The 19,353-nt window shown below is 42.6% G+C and overlaps 1 protein-coding gene across 1 annotated transcript in view; it reads left to right on the top strand.

Moving 5' to 3' along the window:
* Window positions 1-12,775, top strand: part of LOC107574293 (differentially expressed in FDCP 8 homolog A-like) — a 20,483-nt gene extending 7,708 nt beyond the window's left edge. The window contains exon 3 of the mRNA XM_016260739.1: window positions 12,142-12,775. Coding sequence (XP_016116225.1) covers window positions 12,142-12,226 — 85 coding nt within the window. The 3' untranslated portion in view covers window positions 12,227-12,775. The remainder of the gene's footprint in view (window positions 1-12,141) is intronic.
* The last annotated feature ends 6,578 nt before the right edge of the window (window positions 12,776-19,353 follow it).

The following is a 19,353-nucleotide window of genomic DNA, read 5'->3' as shown; positions in this document are numbered from 1 at the left end:
ACTTAAGCGTGAAAACCATCAATATTCGCGTAATTTTGGCTGAGCGCACCTTCTGCAATTAATAGCAAATATAACCAAAACAAGTTATTTTAATTTTTATATGAATAATACAAAATATAAGAAAAACTCGCCCACTCGATTTTGTAATATTCTTTCATTTTGTAGTCTGTATGAAAAGGTGCATTTCTATTAAAGGCACGTCCATGTGGAGATGGCGAGTCAGCGTCAACATTCGGCAACCTCATCTTTGCACCCGACACTGACTCAGAAAGCACTAGTTTATTAATAAATAATTAAAATGTCTTATTTTCCCCTGACACGTTCATAATCAATTTGCCGGTGCTTTGAGGCAATTGCTTTATGCGCGAGCTTGAGCGCGGAATAGGCTCTAGCCTAATTCGTTTGCCTATAGCCTATATTGAAGTATGGTTAATATATTATTATATTAATCAATTTAATATAACGTGCGACTAGTTGACTAGAAACATCTTTAGTAGAGGGCAGGCCTACTTAGCACAAGGAAGCTCTCCAAAATGCTATAGCCTAATGACATTACGAAAAGTAACAGCTGCAAATCGCGTCGTTATTGCACTGCACGAGTTGCATGCGTAAGGAGTCACATGTTTTTTTGTTGTTGTTTTTTATCACCCTAATTAGATTATGAAGAATGATTTGTTGATCTTGTTTTCCCTTTAATACATACAGTACCTTCCGCAATACATTTTTCAATTACTTTCAAAAGTACAAAAGTGGTTGGGACAATATCGACCCTGGCAAAAAGTGGTGCTGGGGACATGTCCCACCCGTAAATTACGCCTATGAGGATAGGGTTTGGTGAAAAACAATCAGAAATATAACATTATTTAATGAATATCCTGACCTTGACTGTTGGTCTCTGTGGACACGGGACATTTAAAAAAAAATCTCCTTTTGTGGTCCGAAAAAAGAAGAGCATACAACATTAAAACAACACAAGGGTGAGTAAATGACTTCATTTTAATTTTTGGGTGAACTATCCCTTAAAGGGATAGCGCAAGGAGTCTCATTATTCATACATAATATGTGTGATTGTAAATAAATCTTTATAAGAGGGCAGTAGAGACCTTCATATGTCTGTACCTTTTTATAGTAAATGCCCTGAAGGTAGCTATAAAGGTAGATATACAGTAAATGTATTTGACTTTTCCAACTTGCTTTCTTCTCTGTTGCTTTGCCATGACAGAAGTTGACCTTAAAGAGAAAATCCCCTTTAGTCCAGGTGACGTGAAAAAAAAAATCACTTTTTCATAAAAGCATGAAATTGGTATAGTTTGTGGCCCTGAACATTTTCAGAAATGGAACCATCGTAAACACCTCGTGGTTGCCATGGCAACCATTTTACTTTCCGCCATAACCAAATTATGTATTTTGTGTCATATTTCTTGAACCAAACATGCTAACACAGAAATGGTGGTCTACGCCTAAGTTTTGATGGCCAGTGATTGCAATGATAGCACATGCAACAACATAAACTGTTCAGGTGAACAGTTAATAGTGAAATCAGCAATGTGAGAATGAAATCACAGTATCTCAGTATCACAGCATTTACAATAGTTCATATTATGGCATAAACAAACGTTACTGTGCATGCGCGCTTTTGTGGCCCTAACTTAACTTACAGTAGACTTCCAAATAGAATAAATAAATAAATGTATGGGGGAAACATCCCACAGCACAACAACCTGAGCCCAACTTTGGGCCAGGCCAGATGAAACTGTCTATTATTATTTTTTCTTTCTTATCATCTTATTATAGCTAATTAACTAATATTTTATCAATAAAAGATTGTTTTCAAGGCCATAATCATATATTTCAGAGATTTTTTTTTTTTTAAATCATCTCAGGTAAGTGTGTTATTCCTTACCTCTCAGGCAGTGTCAGGTAGGTGGTAGTATGTTTTCAATACATTCTTCTTCTCTCTCAACAGCGCCCTAACATCAAACGCAGATGGCAACGCTATCAGGTGAACAGTTAATGGTGAATTCATTGACTTTATGAGAAGGATAATAATTAAATCGCAGTAGATGCAAAAGATGCAGATTGAAATTTCAAATATATTTCAAATTAAATTACAATCACTATCTAGGGACAGAGTTGTCTATTATGTTAGTGTGCACAAGGGGGAAGCCAGAGTCCTGAACGCTGGTGGGCACATGCAGGTGAACCGCTAATATTTGATGTAACGGGTGGAATAATATTTATGTGTCGGGTGCGGTTGCAGGTGCAGGCCGAATGGTGACAGGTAGCCAATAGTGCACTGCCACTTGTTATTTTTTCCGCTTCAGCGATTTCCGGCAGCAGCGTAACAACTCGTCAATTCATGTTCGTGCCAGGGAAGAGACGGACACAATTACCGATGCATGCCATTTTTTACTCGTTCTCATGTTGTCAAGTTCAGAGTGGCAAACAGCTCCCGGGTGGACTGATTTTACTTAACTTGTAAGCGGAATACAAACTTTCTCCCTCCGTTCTCAACTGCACAGCACACAGTGAGGGCACGTCTCTCCAGCACATTTCACACTGAACTACATTACACATAATGCATCTCACTCTGGACTACAACTCCCGTACATAGCTGTCTTAAAGCGGCAACTCCTTTTTCCTCTCTCCCGCAACACTACCCCCACTCTGGATGGTGATTAAACTTAATACCACTCCAGCACCACGGCATGACTGATACCAAATACATCACACACATTAACAAGGATATCACCATAGATTCACAGGGTTAATAGAAGGTAAAAGTATATTCAACACAATGTCTACCCATATTTCTTTTTTTCATGTTCGTCTCTCTTCTTTTTTTATTTTAATCAGCAGTCCGTAGGCTGCTCCATTGTCAAAGCACACAGTCCATTCAAGCAACTGCGCTTAATGGAGGCACTGGCCAATATATTCCAACCCCACGTGACGGGTAAACAGTCCATAAGGTGAAAGGATAGCACGGTGCTGGGAGGGGTTACAGAGTAGCTTTGTAAAGGGGGGTCCTTCGTTGAAGCAATAGCAATTCAGTCCCAGCATGACTAGTGAGGTAGTTAGTTAAGGCCAGCTGAGTGACCGACTGGCTTCTCCACTACTGGCCTGCAGAAGGAAAAGAGGTTAACAACAGCCATTGCATACAAATGAAACAACTCAGGCTTAATTAAACATACACTTGGCTTGTTTTCTTAACAAAATGGTAAACAACAAAATCCACCCGAGTTACAAAAAGGGAACACATAAAATAATATTTTTCACAGATGACATGCATCGATTTATTTATTTTTTTTAACAATTGTAGAACAATAACGACTTGCCAACAAAATATTATTTCCTTCTCTTTTTTTCTTAAGTCTTTAATAATCAAATAGTCCAGTCCCCAAACCTCCTCGGTGATCTCCTGACTCGTTGCGGCCTACCCCTCATTTGGCCGTTAACGGTTCCTGTTAAATCCTGTTGCACCGTGCTACCTTCTCTCCACTGAACATCCTCTGTGTCCTGCTCAGTTATCGGCACACTGGTGCCATCCATGAGAGGCATGCTGTCTGGCCCACTGGAATTTCTGGTTTCCTCCGTGAAGAGACAAGACAGTTCCAAGTCAAGTTCAGCTTAATCGACTCTGGGTCTGGGGCAGGAACTTCCTGAGGTTGCCAAACTTCTGAGTCTTTAAACACCCAGCTGTTCTCCAGGGGTTGCCGAGAATGGTATGGTTTGAGCTTGTCATGGTGAACGACTTTTACTTTGGTCCTTGGGTTTCTCTGGATCCGGTACACTAAGTCGTCCAGATGTCCCAAGATAAAGTAAGGACCATCGTAGTTGGGGAGAAACTTCCTGATTTTGTTTTTCACTCGCTTCGTTCCCTTGACAAGGTGCCACACCGCATCACCGACTTTGTAGCGTGTCCTGGCTGCTCTCTTGTCGTACTGCTTTTTAGCACGCTCCACCGATTGGCCAAGTGCATCCCTTGCAACTTGATGTGCCAACTCCAACCTTTCTCTCATCTGAACCACATATCGTGGAAATGATTGCGTCAGTGTGTCGTTGGGGGACTTTCCTACGACCAGGTCAATGGGCTCCATTATCTCCCGGCCGAAGAGCATCATGTTTGGGGTAAATCCAGTCGAACTGTGCTTGGTCGCTCAGTAAGCCATCACAGCGTAGGGGACCATCAGATCCCAATCCCAATGACATCGCTCAGAGGTTGTGGCTAGGATTTTCTGTAGAGTGGCATTAAATCGCTCGACCTGCCCGTCTGACTGAGGTCGGAAAGGCGTTGTACGGGTCTTGTCAATGTCGAGCAGCTCACACATTTTTTTGAAGACTTCCGATTCAAAGTTGGTGCCCTGGTCACTATGGAGGGCAAGTGGTGCCCCGCAACGGCAGACCCATTCAGCGACTATAACCTCTGCCACAGTAACAGCCTGGTCGTTGGGCAGGGGCTACGCTTCCATCCATTTGGTGAAATAATCTTGCACTACGAGAATGTAACGATTGAAGCGTTCTGTTTCATTGATGGGGCCCATCAAATCAACAGCAATCCTTTCCATGGGGGCACCCACTCGCACGGTGCCCATGGGTGCCTGAGGCCTCTTTAATGGTCGAGCCTTTGCAGCACAGCTGGTGCATGTGCGACACCAAAGTGAAACATCTTCTCGCATTTTGTACCAATAATACCTGGTCTGCAGCCGGGACAGCGTTCGCTCCACACCGAAATGTCCCCCCACTGGACCCTCGTGCATCTGGTGCATGACATCTTTCCGGAAAACTCGTGGCAGGATAATCTGTGGGTAAAACTCAGGGCCCTCATTCAGGTAGTAACGTCATAACAGAATGCCATCCTTTAGGTACAGTCTTTGCCATTGACTCCAGTAGGCTTTTGTTGCTGGCCCGTAGGGTGACACATCTTCCCAGGAGGGTCGTTCCATGCTTCCCTTCATCCACCTCTTGATGGGAGCGATATCAGGATCAGCTGCTTGGGCAGCACGCAGTTCTTCAGTAGTCCACCCAGAGAATGAAGAAGTACTGGCGGTGATGGCAGGTTGTACTACCCCCCCCTTGACAAGACTCCATGGTGACAGCTGCAGGTACGTTATTTACAGTTTTGCCATCAAAGTCACACTGGACTGCCTGGTGACAGAGCTGAGGGCTAATCGAGATGGGATTCTTAAGGTTGCAGGGGCAAGTTGAACGGCATGGCCTCTGGGAAAGCACATCAGCATTTTCATGACAGCGCCCAGGGTGATGAACAACTTTGAAGTCATATTCCCCAAGCTTCTCAAGCCACCTGGCCAACTGTCCCTCCGGTTCTCTCATTCTTAATAGCCACTGTAGGCTACTATGGTCTGTGCGTACAGTGAAGGATCTGCCCAGCAGATACTGACGGAAATGTGTTGTGAACTCCACTACCGCTAAAAGTTCTCTCCGTGTGGTGCAGTAATTCTGTTCAGTTGGCGTCAGGCTCCGACTTCCATATGCTAGTACGCGCTCCTCTCCTTGCTGTAGTTGAGACAGCACAGCCCCGATTCCGAAGTTGCTGGCATCTGTATCCAGAATAAGATCACCACTGTCCATAGGGTAGCCAAGGATGGGGGCGGTAGTGAGCAGCTCCTTTAACTTATCAAAGGTCTGTTGGCTTTCAGGGGTCCAGTGAAATCGTACATGTTTTCTTAGCAGGTTGTGAAGGGGCTTTGCAACTGTGGCAAAGTCTTTGACAAACCGTCTGTAGTAGGATGCGAGACCCACAAACTGCCGGACTTCGTTAACACTCGTGGGCTGTGGCCACTCTCGAATTTTCCGCACTTTCTCAGGATCAATATCTATACCATGCTTTGAGACGATGTGGCCCAGGTAGACTACCTGGTGGTGGAAGAGACAACACTTAGCGGGTTTCAATTTCAGGTTGGCCTGGCGCAGCCTTTCAAACACCTTTGCCAGGCGCTGGAGCATTTCCTTTACGTCCTTGCCCAGCACAATGATGTCGTCTAGGTATACTAGGCAGATCTCCCTCTGCATTCCAGCCAAGACACGATCCATTAAGCGCTGGAACGTTTCCGGGGCGTTGCAAAGGCCAAACGGCATGACGTTCCACGCAAGGAGCCCCTTCCTGTTACAGAACGCAGCTGCCTGTCTCGCCTGTGGGGTCAACTCCACTTGCCAGTACCCGGAGGCAAGGTCCAATGTGCTAAACCACTTTGCTGTGGACAGCGTGTCTAGTGTGTCTTGGATTCTTGGAAGTGGGATTCTTTTATGGTGCGCTCATTTAGTGCCCGGTAGTCTACACACAAGCGGTATGTTTGGTCTTTCTTTTGCACCATTACGATGGGTGAAGCCCAGCAGCTATTACTTGGGGAGGCTAAGCCAGCATCAAGATTCTGCTGGATCTGTTCATCGGCACTTTGCTGTTTCTCAAATGCCATTCTACGCGGTTGCTACTTCACAGGTAGGCCAGGCTGGATTTGAATGTCATGTTGGACAAGGTTTGTGTGGCCGAGGTCTGTCGGTCCAGTGGAGAAAACATCACCGTAAGCACCAAGCAGCTCCGCAAGCTCACGCTGTTCTGCCTCCCTCAGATCGCTAGTACTCTCTGCATACAGCGACTGTAAGTGACTTGGGACCACTGCGGGACATGAATCCGCTGGAGGCAACTCTGCAGTGGAGGCCTGAACCACATCAGCAGGCTGGAGGATTCCGGCAATTACACCCTTCCTCACCTTCACAGCGACAGTACCTGGGTTATACAGTCTAACGGGAACTCGATTACTTGGCTGGGCACCAATTATAATCCATGCCACCATCACATGATGCTTCTCCATAAAGCCTTTAGTCGGACTCAGCAGCACACTGCCCTGTACTTCCTCCCGAAAATGTGCATTGCCTGGAACGATGTATTCACGTCCCGCCTCAAGTACAGCTGTGCGTGCTATGCGGACCACGTGCACCCTGGGCTTGTTCTTTAGATTAAAGTATGGAATCTGCTCGCCGAACAATACAATCTTCTGACTGCCAAAGTCGAGGCGTGCCCGTGCCTGCTCCAAGAATGGATGCCCCAAAAAGGGGTTGCTGAGTCTTCTGAACTAATCGAGGTCTCAGTAAAGCCCAAGATACGAAGAGTAGACTGAGAACGGTGCCATCGGCTACATCTGCAACAATGAAATTAACACTGACTGTTTGGGTTCCAACTTGCACTGGAACATCAGCTTCCCCGAGGACATTGACATTTATAGGGCTTATTCCCTGCAGGTCCTGTACAGTGGATAGCTTGAGTGGGGGTCTTACATCAGGCTTGATGGTTTCATAACAGAGCCGAGGTAACACGCTCCTCCTGGCCCCACTGTCCAACAGGGCACAGACTTCCATGTCATACAACAGCAGATGAATGCACATTTCTGGCCCACTCCCCTTGACTCTGAGAACTGTGGAGGCAGGCTGGGTCTCTGTAGGCCGAGGAAGTGGTGGAGTCACACGTTCCAGGTTGAGCCTGGGTGAAGGACCGTTCCGCCTCATGTGACCAATACCTTGGCAGTTGTGACAGACAATCTCTTCCCAATTGATTTTACTCCTCTTGTTGAAACTCTGCAGACAAGATTTGAATTCTGCTTTTGAATTTTTCTGTCTCCACTCAGGGGTTTACGGCACCAAACATTCCTCGTCACTTCCACTCTGGTCTGGACGTTCACGTACTGCTGCTGCTCTAGTCCTTCGTTCCATCGGCCTTACGGCAGATTGCATAAGTTGCGTTACACTAGTGGCTGTTCGACGTGTGGTTTCATACCTGTGTGCAATATCATAGGCGCGGGCCAGGGTACGTGGTCGCTCTTCCAGCAGTCTTTGCACGATATCGGCATCTCCCATGGCATTAGTGAACACCTCGACACTAATAGAGTCCTGTTCCCTCTCAGAGCGATCTGCATAAGCAATGGAGACTTTTTCATAAATGTCGTCCCTTAGCACATGGAGTGGCTCACCTACCCTGCGGACCTTCTGCCTCTATTCCAATGGCAGCAGCGTGTTCGGATGAAGGACCGTATGCAGCCTCCACTTCCTCTACTATGCGGGCATAATCCCAACGGCTGGACCTGGGGTCCTTGTGGATCACTGCACCTGCTGCGCCTACTAGACAAAACCTCATCTGCACAGTCATTGTCCTTTCAGACCAATGGTTAGCTCTGGCACAATCCTCAAAGCGGTTTAAGAATTCTCTCCATGAAGTAGAGCCATCAAACTGACCTGGTCGCAGTGTGGGGATCCTTTCTCTGTGATCATTGCACTCCTCCCCACTGTCTGATGACAGGTCACAGAATATCTGACGTGGTTTCCTTCCACGTTGGCTGGACCTAGTAAGCTCTGGGATACAACACTCATTGACTTTGGAATACATAGTGTTACCTTCATCCTCACGAATGCTATACTGAGCTGCACAGACATCATGTTTACAAGGCTGGCGATTTATTGTGGGCGTGCCTTGAAGCATCCGTTTGGCTGTTAAATCTGTGCATATGGAGTGTGAGTAGTTCAAATTTGATGGAGTAATCTGTGTATAGCGCTGTGTATCGATTCCACTGTCATGTATATGGTCATTTTCCACCCCACTAATAAATGGATTGGTTGCTCTTGCTGTTTGCTGTGTTATTTGTGGCTCATAGCAACATGTGGGCCTGCTTACTGAAACGAATGCTGGACACGGGCCAGGACTGCATTTAAATGGATTGTTGTTATTATCAGTCTTTGACACTTGATCATCCATTTCTTTTAGCCAGTCAACAAATGATATATGTGTTCGTTTTTCATCATTCTCTGTCCTTTCCAACATCACAGGATTCCACAGGCTGCTCGTATTTAAATGAGAACGTTTTCTCACCACTCGCGTTCTCTCCCGAGTATCCGCCATTTCCACTTTTTCTTACGTCTGGTTCGGTTAAACAGTTTAAAATGTCTGTATGTCTCACCACCTGCGACAAACGAATCCCGGACGAGCCCCCAATGTTACTTTTTCCACTTCAGCGATTTCCAGCGGCAGCGTAACAACTCGTCAATTCATGTTCGTGCCAGGGAAGAGACGGACACAATTACCGATGCATGCCATTTTTTACTCGTTCTCATGTTGTCAAGTTCAGAGTGGCAAACAGCTCCCGGGTGGACTGATTTTACTTAACTTGTAAGCGGAATACAAACTTTCTCCCTCCGTTCTCAACTGCACAGCACACAGTGAGGGCACGTCTCTCCAGCACATTTCACGCTGAACTACATTATACATAATGCATCTCACTCTGGACTACAACTCCCGTACATAGCTGTCTTAAAGCGGCAACTCCTTTTTCCTCTCTCCTGCGACACACTGATTAACAGCTGTAGTGTCAGGTGTTCTGTTAATTACTGTGGGTGTGGGAAGACAATTTTACTAACCAGGAACGTTGAATGAAAATGTTCTGGAAAATGATTTTGTGCCTCTCTGTGATGGTACCACGAGGCGTCGCTTACTTACAGATCTCAGGCTTCTGGAGGGGATGTCGATTTGTAATAGTGAGTGGAAGTAGGAGGGTGCTGAGCCTGTGGCTGTTCTGTACGCAAGCATCAATGTCTTGAAGTTGATGCAAACCGCAACTGGTAGCCAGTGCAGGGAGATAAAGAGAGGTGTGATGTGGGCCTTTATGGGCTCGGTGAAGTCCAGTCGTGCTGCTGCGTTCTGAATCTTTTGTAGAGGTTTGATTGCGCATGATGGAAGTTTAGCCAGAAGAACATTGCAGCCTAGAAATGACAAGGGCCTGGAAAAGAAGTTGTGCAGCATGCTCTATTTAGAAGGGCCTGATTCTACTGATGTTGTGCAATGCAATCCTGCATGATCGTGCTGTCTTTACATGTGGTCCTTGAAGGTCATCTGACCATCAAATAATATTTTTTGATTAACCTAGCTGGATGGTGAAATCATGCTGTACAGTCAGAGTGGCAGGGAAGATGAGAAGCTCAGTCTTTGCCAGGTTGAGCTGCAGGTGATGTTCCTTCATCCATGCCAAGATGTTCTCCAGGCAGCCTGAGATTGATGCAGCTGCTGTTGGATTGCCTAGTTGAAATGAAAGATAGAGCTGCATGTCATCAGCATAGCAATGGTAGGAGAAACCATGTGCTTGTATGTGTCCCAGTGATGTAGTGTATATGGGGAAGAGGAGGGTTTGGATACCTCTCCTCCCCAGGAAACCCTGAAAGACATACCTGTGAGATAAGATTCAAACCAGTGGAGTGCAGATCCTGTGATGGCAGACAGGATAATCTGATGATCTACAGTGTCAAAAGTGGCAAATAGATCCAGCAGAATGAGAACTGATGATTTGGAATCAGCTTTCGATTTCTGCAGGGCTATAGTGACCGACAGTAAAGCAGTCTCAATTGAATGGCCGCTTCTAAAAGCCGATTGGCTAATGTTCAGTTGGATATTCTGTGAAAGAAATAATGTAAATGTGTATAAGGTGTGAACCAAATGGTCCATTCCATTAGATTAACAAAAGAACAACATTCCTCAGGAACGTCTTGTAGATTGCAGGATCTCCAGCGGGAGGTTCTAACAGTATCTGTTGATTGTAGCCCTTTTGTCTTCAGGTATAAAATTATATCCCACAGACAGAACTTTGGGAGAAGCTAAGATTCTTACAAGGGTTAAGATTGTGTGAAGAATAACATGATAACATTGCTACCGAAGAACTGCTACACCATCTTCAATAAATTCATCTCCCCACAAAAATTTTGGTCAAGCCTACTTAATTTTTTATATTAGAGAAATCTAGTACACTGGTGAGCCAATGTTAGAAGGGGTAGTATGCACTGACCTGTCTAGACAGATATTATCTTCAAAAGAAGTTAAAATGGATCATAAAGTTTCAGGTTTTGCCTAAAAGTAACTGGTAGAGGAATCTGTGTACAGGTACTGTGTACTTACAGGTAGTAAGATGTAGGTTAAATGTAATGAATAAATGATCAGAGATGTCTAAAGGTTTTCCCAAAATGTTGTCTGTGATACAATTTCGTGTGTGAGTGAGTGGAAGTCTGCAGTGTAAGGCTTCTCCAGATGGATGTTGAAGTCACCAAAGACTACACGTGGACTGCTGTCCCCAAAGAATGAGGACAGCAACACATCCAGCTCCTCTATAAAGGTGCCCAATTGACCAGGAAGGTGATAAATAGAGAAGTTGTTCGAGAGAACAGAAGGGGTTGCTGAGTCTTCCGAACTAATCGAGGTCTCAGTAAAGCCCAAGATACGAAGAGTAGACTTAGAAGCAATGGCCAGAATTAAGTCTGTTTGTTGACAGCTGACTGACAATTCCAGAGACCCACAGAAAAAGAGAGAGTTGCAGTAGAAGAGGTACACATAGAATACAGGTTAGCAAGATTGCATTGCCTTCTGTATTTGATCATAAAGTGTTGTTGAGAGATAACAAGAATGTATTCAAAACATGCTACTGCCTACCTGACACTGCCTGAGAGGTAAGGAAAAATATACTTACCTGAGATTATTTTTTATATATACTCTATCTCTGAAATACATGATTGTATTATTGAAAACAGTATTTTATTGTTTTAGTGAATAAAGTAATTGTTCATTATCAAAGGAAGAAAATAATAATAACCATAATATGGACCACTGTAAATGCTGTGATTCTCAGATACTGTGATTTCGTTCTCGCATTGCTGATTTCACCATTCACATCAAAACATAGGGTTAGACATCACCTTTTCTGTGTTATCGTGTTTGGTTCAGAAGATATGACACAAAGTACATAATTTGGTTATGGCGGAAAGTAAAATGGTTGCCGTGACCACCACGAGGTGTTTTTGCGATGGCTCCATTTCTGAAAATGTTTAGGGCCACAAACTATACAAGTGTACCAAGTTTTCATGCATAAAAAAGTGAACATTTCACCTCAAATTTTGCACATATCTCCTGGACTACTTGTGGCAATGCTGAGAATTCAAGGTTCTTGTAATGCAGCTGCTGAATGAAACTGCACATTAAAAAAAATGCATTATTGCAAAAAATCAAGCTTGTGTGGTTAGAAGTGCTTGCATTCATGTACCTTTTCAGTCCTTCTAAATGTAGCTTTTGTTTCTTAATTGTGATATGGCTGTCTATTTTAGGGATTGTTACTATGATAACTCGACCACATGTCCGCACTGTGCAAGAATGCTGGAACGGCAACATGAGGAGTCTCAGAACCCATAGATGAGCCTGACAGATGGATGCATCACAAAGATCTTCAGAGTCAGAACTTGTCTTATATTCAGTTTATTTGTTCTTGATGTTTTAACCATGCTTCTGTCAGCTTCTGAACTGACATTGATGAAGTGTGATCAGCATAGCAGGAAAACCTCACATTTTGAAAACCATATTCCCATAAATATAGAACTTCTGGTTACTGTTACATGTCTTCAGTCCAAAGATAAATAATCTGTGTCAAACTTTAACAATGGCATGTTCCTCTTAAGAATGTGACTGAGATCTATTTGATTTCTTCCTACATGTAATCCTGGGTAGCATGCTTTTTAAGGGACCAGGAAAAAATAATACAAGGCTACACTATGTTTTGCTTTATAGTTATATCCCCGTAATACACTGTGGTTTAATGTAGTAGATAATATGCTGATAATTTATTATATGATAATTAATGTTCTAGAACAAATGCTGTGGAACGATGTCTGGTTTAAGATGATCTCAGAATGGAGTCTTCTGTAATGCAATTACCTGGTGTAAAATTGTATCCTATTAAATGACATAATGCTATTTAATTGTCTCTGTAATAACTGTGCAAGACAACATATAAAGTGTTATGAAGTCTTCCAGCCTTGCTTTTAGCATTACTCAAGTAGAGTAAGATGACCACCACATCTTAATTATTTTTTTTCTCTTCACCATAGATGGCATCAATAATGAATGGCTTTGCTTAGTTTTGTGAAACTGAACACACACACATATACAGTCAGGTCCGGAAGTTTTCAGACACTGACTGAGTTTTTGTGCTTTTGCCTTTATACACCATTACAATGGATTTGAAATAAAATAATTAAGATGTGATTGAAGCAGTGGCATTCCATCCATATAAGCTGCAAATGCTCCGCATACCCAGGCCGTCTGAGAGAATGAGTTCACTGACTAATTAATATAAACATGATTATAAGTTGATCTCTTGTCATTATGTAACTTAAAGCTTAATGAAGTGTTGGGAATAAGTACATAAAATTATTTGAAAAACAACGGTAATTTTCTGTAAATCTGTGTCAGTTATGGAAGCTTTATGCAAGCAGATTCACAGCAGCTCGGGGGCACTCAAGATGGCGACCGGTGAGGAGGTATGAATGAATGAATTATGCATTTATATAGTGCTTTATGTTGTATTGCTGTACAGCACTTTACAATTATGTGGGGGTCTCTCCTCAACCACCACCAGTGTGCAGCATCCACCTGAATGATGCGACGACAGCCACAGTAAAACGGCGCCAGTGCACTCACCACACACCAGCTACAGGTGGAGAGGAGAGAGAGTCATAGAGCCAATCAAGTTGATGGGGATTATTAAATATACATATTTATATATTTTGCTATTGCATTGTGGAGTGACACTTTCATAAACTTTTCTATACTCCTCCGATTATATAATGGTAAATATTACAATATCATTGCACAACAACAGTGATCAGCAATAATGATAAGCCGAATACTAACAATAAAAATAATAAGGTCATATAAATCATGACACAGTCTCGGAGGTAAGAAGTGGATTATCCTTCACCTGAAATGTTTGTCTTTTCATCCTGAAATGCGAGGCAAATTTTGGATCACAATAATTAGGAACCACAGCAAATCCCTTCACTCCAATTTGGATGTTCTCTTTTATTCTGGATGGCAAGGGCAGTGACTGTTACATCGAGGGTATTTTGCAGTATTAAACACGTATTTATACCGATTTGATCAGGCTCCGAAAATTCTTCAAAAAGAACACAAAGAATGGCCTTCTCAGCTGCCATAGTTGCAACTCTTGCATCATCGGAACAGACTGTTCAACGCACCACCGTTTCCGTTTAAAAAACATTTTGCACCATTTTGTCGGGTCTGAACGCAAGCATGGTCTTGCGGTTAGGACTCAGCACTCCAGCTGACGAAGGATAGTCCGACAATATTTCAGAAATGTCGAGCAATGTCGAACTGCACAGCCAATCACGTCGAAGCGCTACAACATTTGGGCCAATCGCGTCGAAGCGTTATAACATTTCCAGCCAATCAAAAAGTGTGATTCTTAACTTTTTCTTTTGACCAATCAGAGTACAGGATGTCGACGGCACATTTCTGCGTATCACCGCTAGGTGGAGGGGTCAGCACTTCTAGTCAGGTGTCAATCAAATTTCCGAACCGTGCCGAAGGTGTACGAAAGAATGACATAATCCTCAGGGGGTGTGTCGGAGGTAAAAAAAAAGTTTAGCGATGAAGTTCGTCACAAGCTCAGCATAATTTTTTACGGAGGACAGCGAAACTTCATTTTAAAACCAAATACAGCGGTATTACGACAAGCTTTTACATGTTTTTTATTTATTTTATTTTTTTTACTAGTTTGTCGTTTTTAATTATTCTTTCAAAACTGTTTCATCGAACTCAAGAAAAATTACTGGCAAACAAAAAGAAGATGTCGGACGCTGAATGGATTTTGTGTCTACAAAAAGTTTACCAGCACAGGAACGTGGCCATCAAATGAGGGTAACAGTTCCTCGACAGAAGAAGTGGTACAAGATTTATCAGTGGGTGAGTGTTTGTTACCTTTACATGATAGAGAAATAAAAAAAAGACTTAAGTGTTTGTTGATTTGCATAATCGAACATTATCATCTTTGTTTAATGTATTTGCATAACAGAGCAACACATTAGGCTTCAGTACAAACATGTACCTGATCCCATTCATTAGAACAATGTAATGTGATGGTTGTGTTATGTTATGGCTTACACCAATGTAAACCAGAGTGTTCCATAATTGTTTTATAGACATTTATGTAATGTTGCAGGTATTTTGAGATTTATGTCATACTGTAGAAGAAGTGGTACGAGATTTATCAAAGGGTGAGTGAGTGTTTGTTACTTTTGCATGATGGAGAAATAAAAAAAGACTTAAGTGTTTGTTGACTTACATAATCGAACATTATTAGTATCTTTGTTTAATGTATTTGCATAACAGAGCAACACATTAGGCTTCAGTACAAACATGTACCTGATCCCATTCATTAGAACAATGTAATGTGAGGGTTGTGTTATGTTATGGCTTACACCAATGTAAACCACAGTGTGTAATTGTTATAGACATTTATGTAATGTTGCAGGTATTTTGAGATTTATGTCATACTGTTAATGAAAAGCTACATTAAAGATTTATGTGTACTGGGAGATTCAGAGATTTGATGGTGAATGAATGGGTGGTTTGAAGGTGTGAAATGTTCCTCTCTTGTTTCTCTCTCCTTTAAAGAGAGATACCAGCTGTAACATTATATTACATTACATTACATTTACATTTAGTCATTTAGCAGATGCTTTTATCCAAAGCGATATAAGATAAATAGTGACTCATGTCCTAGAAATTAATCAATGAATGAAGTATTTTATGCTCTGTTAAGGGACTCACTTGTATTGTGCATTACATTTGTTATAATGCTTACAGATTGAGAAATGTCTGATGGCCAGTCAACCTTGCTTGGAGGTGTGCTGAAATGTATCTGTGGTTTTCACAATCCAAAGGTAACATTAATGTAGCAAGTATTTATTTTTAGTATTATTTCCTGAAATGGCTTTCTTTCTGAATTGTTATATGTATTTTTTGGGTTGTCTTAAGCAGCCCACTGCCTCTACTGGACCAGCAAAAAGGGTGGTGGAACCACCTGCTGCTGCTGGAAAAGCAAAGAAGGCCATGGAGCAGAGTCAGCCTAACCCCCAGCCCCAGCCTACTGCACCTGTGGCAACAAGAGTTATAACACAATTGTCAATGGTAAGAATTACAATTAAATTTTTTTACAAGCATTGAAGTATGAGTTCAGTTCAAATTCAAGGAAGTTCATAAAGTAAGAAGAAAAAAAGAAAAAGCAAGAAAACTATGAGATGCTGGCTGAGACCTACTTATTGTCACACCTTTTGTACAGTGGTGACAGCTGTTGTCTGCTGATTGGTCGGTTTGAATATCTCAGATTTGGTTTAAGTCACATGGTCAAGGATAAATGAAGAATGTGTGCTTTCTCTCTTTCATCTCTGGGTTCAACTCTTGGATAGTCCTCTTCCTCTCTAACTGAGCTCTGCCTGGGTTGAAGGTCACTGAGCTAGACTCATGTCCCTCATGGCATCTCTCTCTATACTTCTCATGTGTTAAAGCTACATTTTCTCTTTTTCATTCTCTATCTCAGGTAACATTACACATACACGCTGGCTATTAATCTAGCGTAGCGTTAGTTCTGGCAGGTCACGTTAGTCAAGCTTGCATCAGCTGACTCTTAGGCTCAGCTGATCCCCATCAACCTATGGGAATACGACACCTATCTAAGCATTCATATATAAGGTCCCTCAGTATTATCAGCAGTTTTCGCATTGCTCAATAGCTAATTAAATGGCGATATCGGCAGACAAAACACCATTAGCAGGAATCGGGAATTTAGAGAAGTGGAATTCGCTTCCCCAATGGTCTCACCTCCGATTCATTCAAGTTCGTTAACCGGAACACGTGAATTCACCGCATTGATTATAAGCTGCCTGATTCGGAAGTGACTGAGTTAACATTATTTCACGCATCGCTACATTATTGTCATGGACTCCACAAGTTATGTGACTGACTCAAGAAGAAGTTCAGATGGGAACTTCATCCCCAAAAAGGATATCAAGAGATCAAGCATCCACTTCACAGCTGCTATGTTTCACTCTCTCGAACGTCTTCACAAGCTAAGTTCCATTTAATGCTCTCAGGTTATCTGCAGCATGCGTGTTGCTAAGGCTATCCTTGTTGCTTGGGCTCATTAAGTTGTTTTCAGTTAAATGCTTGTGCTAGTTCATACGAATGTGCGGTACTTATCTGTTGTCACTGGCAACACGCTTGTCGCTGCAATATGCTGCGCTTAACAGGGGGTCTAATGTAATTTCATGCATTGAGTTATTTACACTGTTAAGAGTTGGACTCTTATGCGTGTGCGCGCACTCAGTGACTCAAGCGAGAGCAAGAGTGCGCCGCTTAACGTGTTTCTTTCGGCAGTACTGCAGTTACTTGCTCGAGAAGACTAGGTTGTTTGAGAGGAACTACACTAGCCTGCCTCCGGCTGGAGAGAGCAGCCGCTTGCAGTCGGGGCGGAATTAAAGCGTGTTAATATTCGTGGCATAGGCATGGGGTGTATCATCATGCCCAAGCCACGTTTCATTACCTGTACTTATAAAAGTGTGCGTACAAGTAAACAAACTTATCAGAATGACCAGGTATATCGTTTGTCTCATACCCATCGCCACACAACTATCAGGAATTATGATTTTAGACTCGGTGTACCATTATCGCTTTCTATAACCGTTGGTATACCAAAACGGAATCTCCTTAGCAAGTACCTTCACTACAGTCTGTGCATTTTCTCTTCCACACGGGAAAGCCTCAGGCCATTTGGAGAAACGGTCCACTATCACACAAATATTTGTGATTTCCACAAGGAGGCATGTGTGTAAAGTGAGAGAGAAACGGATAGAGGAGGGAGAGTGAGAGGGAGAGGGAAAGAAAGGAGGGGGAATAAGAGAGAGGGGTGAAAAAGGAGGGGTGAGGCATATCATGGAACCTTAACAAGACAGAGAGTGTTTTCTAACAAAGCGGAAACGTCAAGTCAGACACTTTCTGCTGCTGGTAATGACGCAGTGCAAATCTCGCAGTGTTTGCATACATTCACAGATTAACTGAATTAAATGCAACATTTGTCAAATGCACAGATGTTTCAGAAATGTTTTCATAAAGCAACAGAAACACTTTTTATACTGCTTAATACAGCGCCATCTGTTAATGAATAAGTTAAACATTAACATATGTTATTTAAATACCAATTAAGTGGGGGTGTATATGCTTTCAAAATTGTTCTTTGAACGTGACTCAATATAACAGTGCGACTGCAAAAAAAATGCTTTTACTGTTATAAAAACACAGATTTGTGAGTATCATTGGAATTGAATTGTTAGAATAAGCATGCAACACACATGGTGCTTGTCATCACAGAATCTAATTCAGAACTGTACTTCAAGTACAAGTACTTTGACTTTGAAGTACTTCAATACTTGGACTGTAAGTAAGATGGTGCCAGACCTGGCCGCCTCAGTGCTTGACTCTCCAGTGTTTGTACTGTTTTTGTTCGTTTTTCCTGTTTTTTGTTATATTTTTATATTATTCTTTTTATTATCTGTGTCCTGTCTTGTCACTGTCATTCTGTTGCACTGTGAAGCTTCTGTCATTAAAACAAATTCCTCGTATGTGTAAACATACCTGACAATAAAGCTCCTTCTAAATCTGATTCTAACCAATGACAATAAAGTGTGTCATCATCAAGGCAGCTTTTGCAGTGCCTGACTGAAGCCCCATTCACACTGCCAGCGACAAAGCGACATGCTCCCATTCATTGTCAATGGAGAGCTGGCGACACGAGCGACAGAATGTGGGCGTGTAAAACGATGCGAGTCAAGCGACAAAAGTTAAAGGGGTCATATGATGCGATATGCCTCTGCTCACTCTAGCCCTCCGGCCATTCCTCACTCTAGCCCCCGGCCTCTGCTTACTCTAGGCCGCCGCCGCTCACACTGTGTTTCGTTGTGAAAAGCGAAACTACTTTGTTTGGACTTCCAAAAATGGACACAACTAGAAATCAGTGGTTAAGTTGTATTTACAACACTGTTCCAGAACACTTCAACCCAAATATTCAGATGTGTGCAGCACATTTTATGGAGGATGTTTCCTGATCCTGGCAGAGTAGACTACAATGTCGGATGTTCTGACTCACAGACTGTAAGTACGTTTTTTATATTTAAAGAATTTGCCACTGATGATTCAAGTTTTGGGCAGTGTAGAGTAGGACTTGTTGTTTGTCATTTCTCCGATCACAAGTGCAGACATGGTTTTATGTTTACGTGGCGCGATGCAATGCAACGAGTAAAAAGACAGTATAAGTCATTATAATCCATAATTATGTCCCCACTGGATGCAACGAATGCCTCGTTTATAATGGGTTTTCATGTTTTTGAATCGTCGCTCCGGCCGGACAGGGCATCATCACAATATGGTAAGGGGCGTAACATTTCCGTCACACGCTTGAGGTATTCGGC

This window comes from Sinocyclocheilus grahami, unplaced genomic scaffold (assembly GCF_001515645.1).
Source record: "Sinocyclocheilus grahami isolate Dianchi unplaced genomic scaffold, SAMN03320097.WGS_v1.1 scaffold2174.1, whole genome shotgun sequence".
NCBI classification, from domain to species: domain Eukaryota; kingdom Metazoa; phylum Chordata; class Actinopteri; order Cypriniformes; family Cyprinidae; genus Sinocyclocheilus; species Sinocyclocheilus grahami.
Note: the sequence above shows the minus strand (reverse complement) of the source record. Positions and strands in the feature narration are given on the sequence as shown.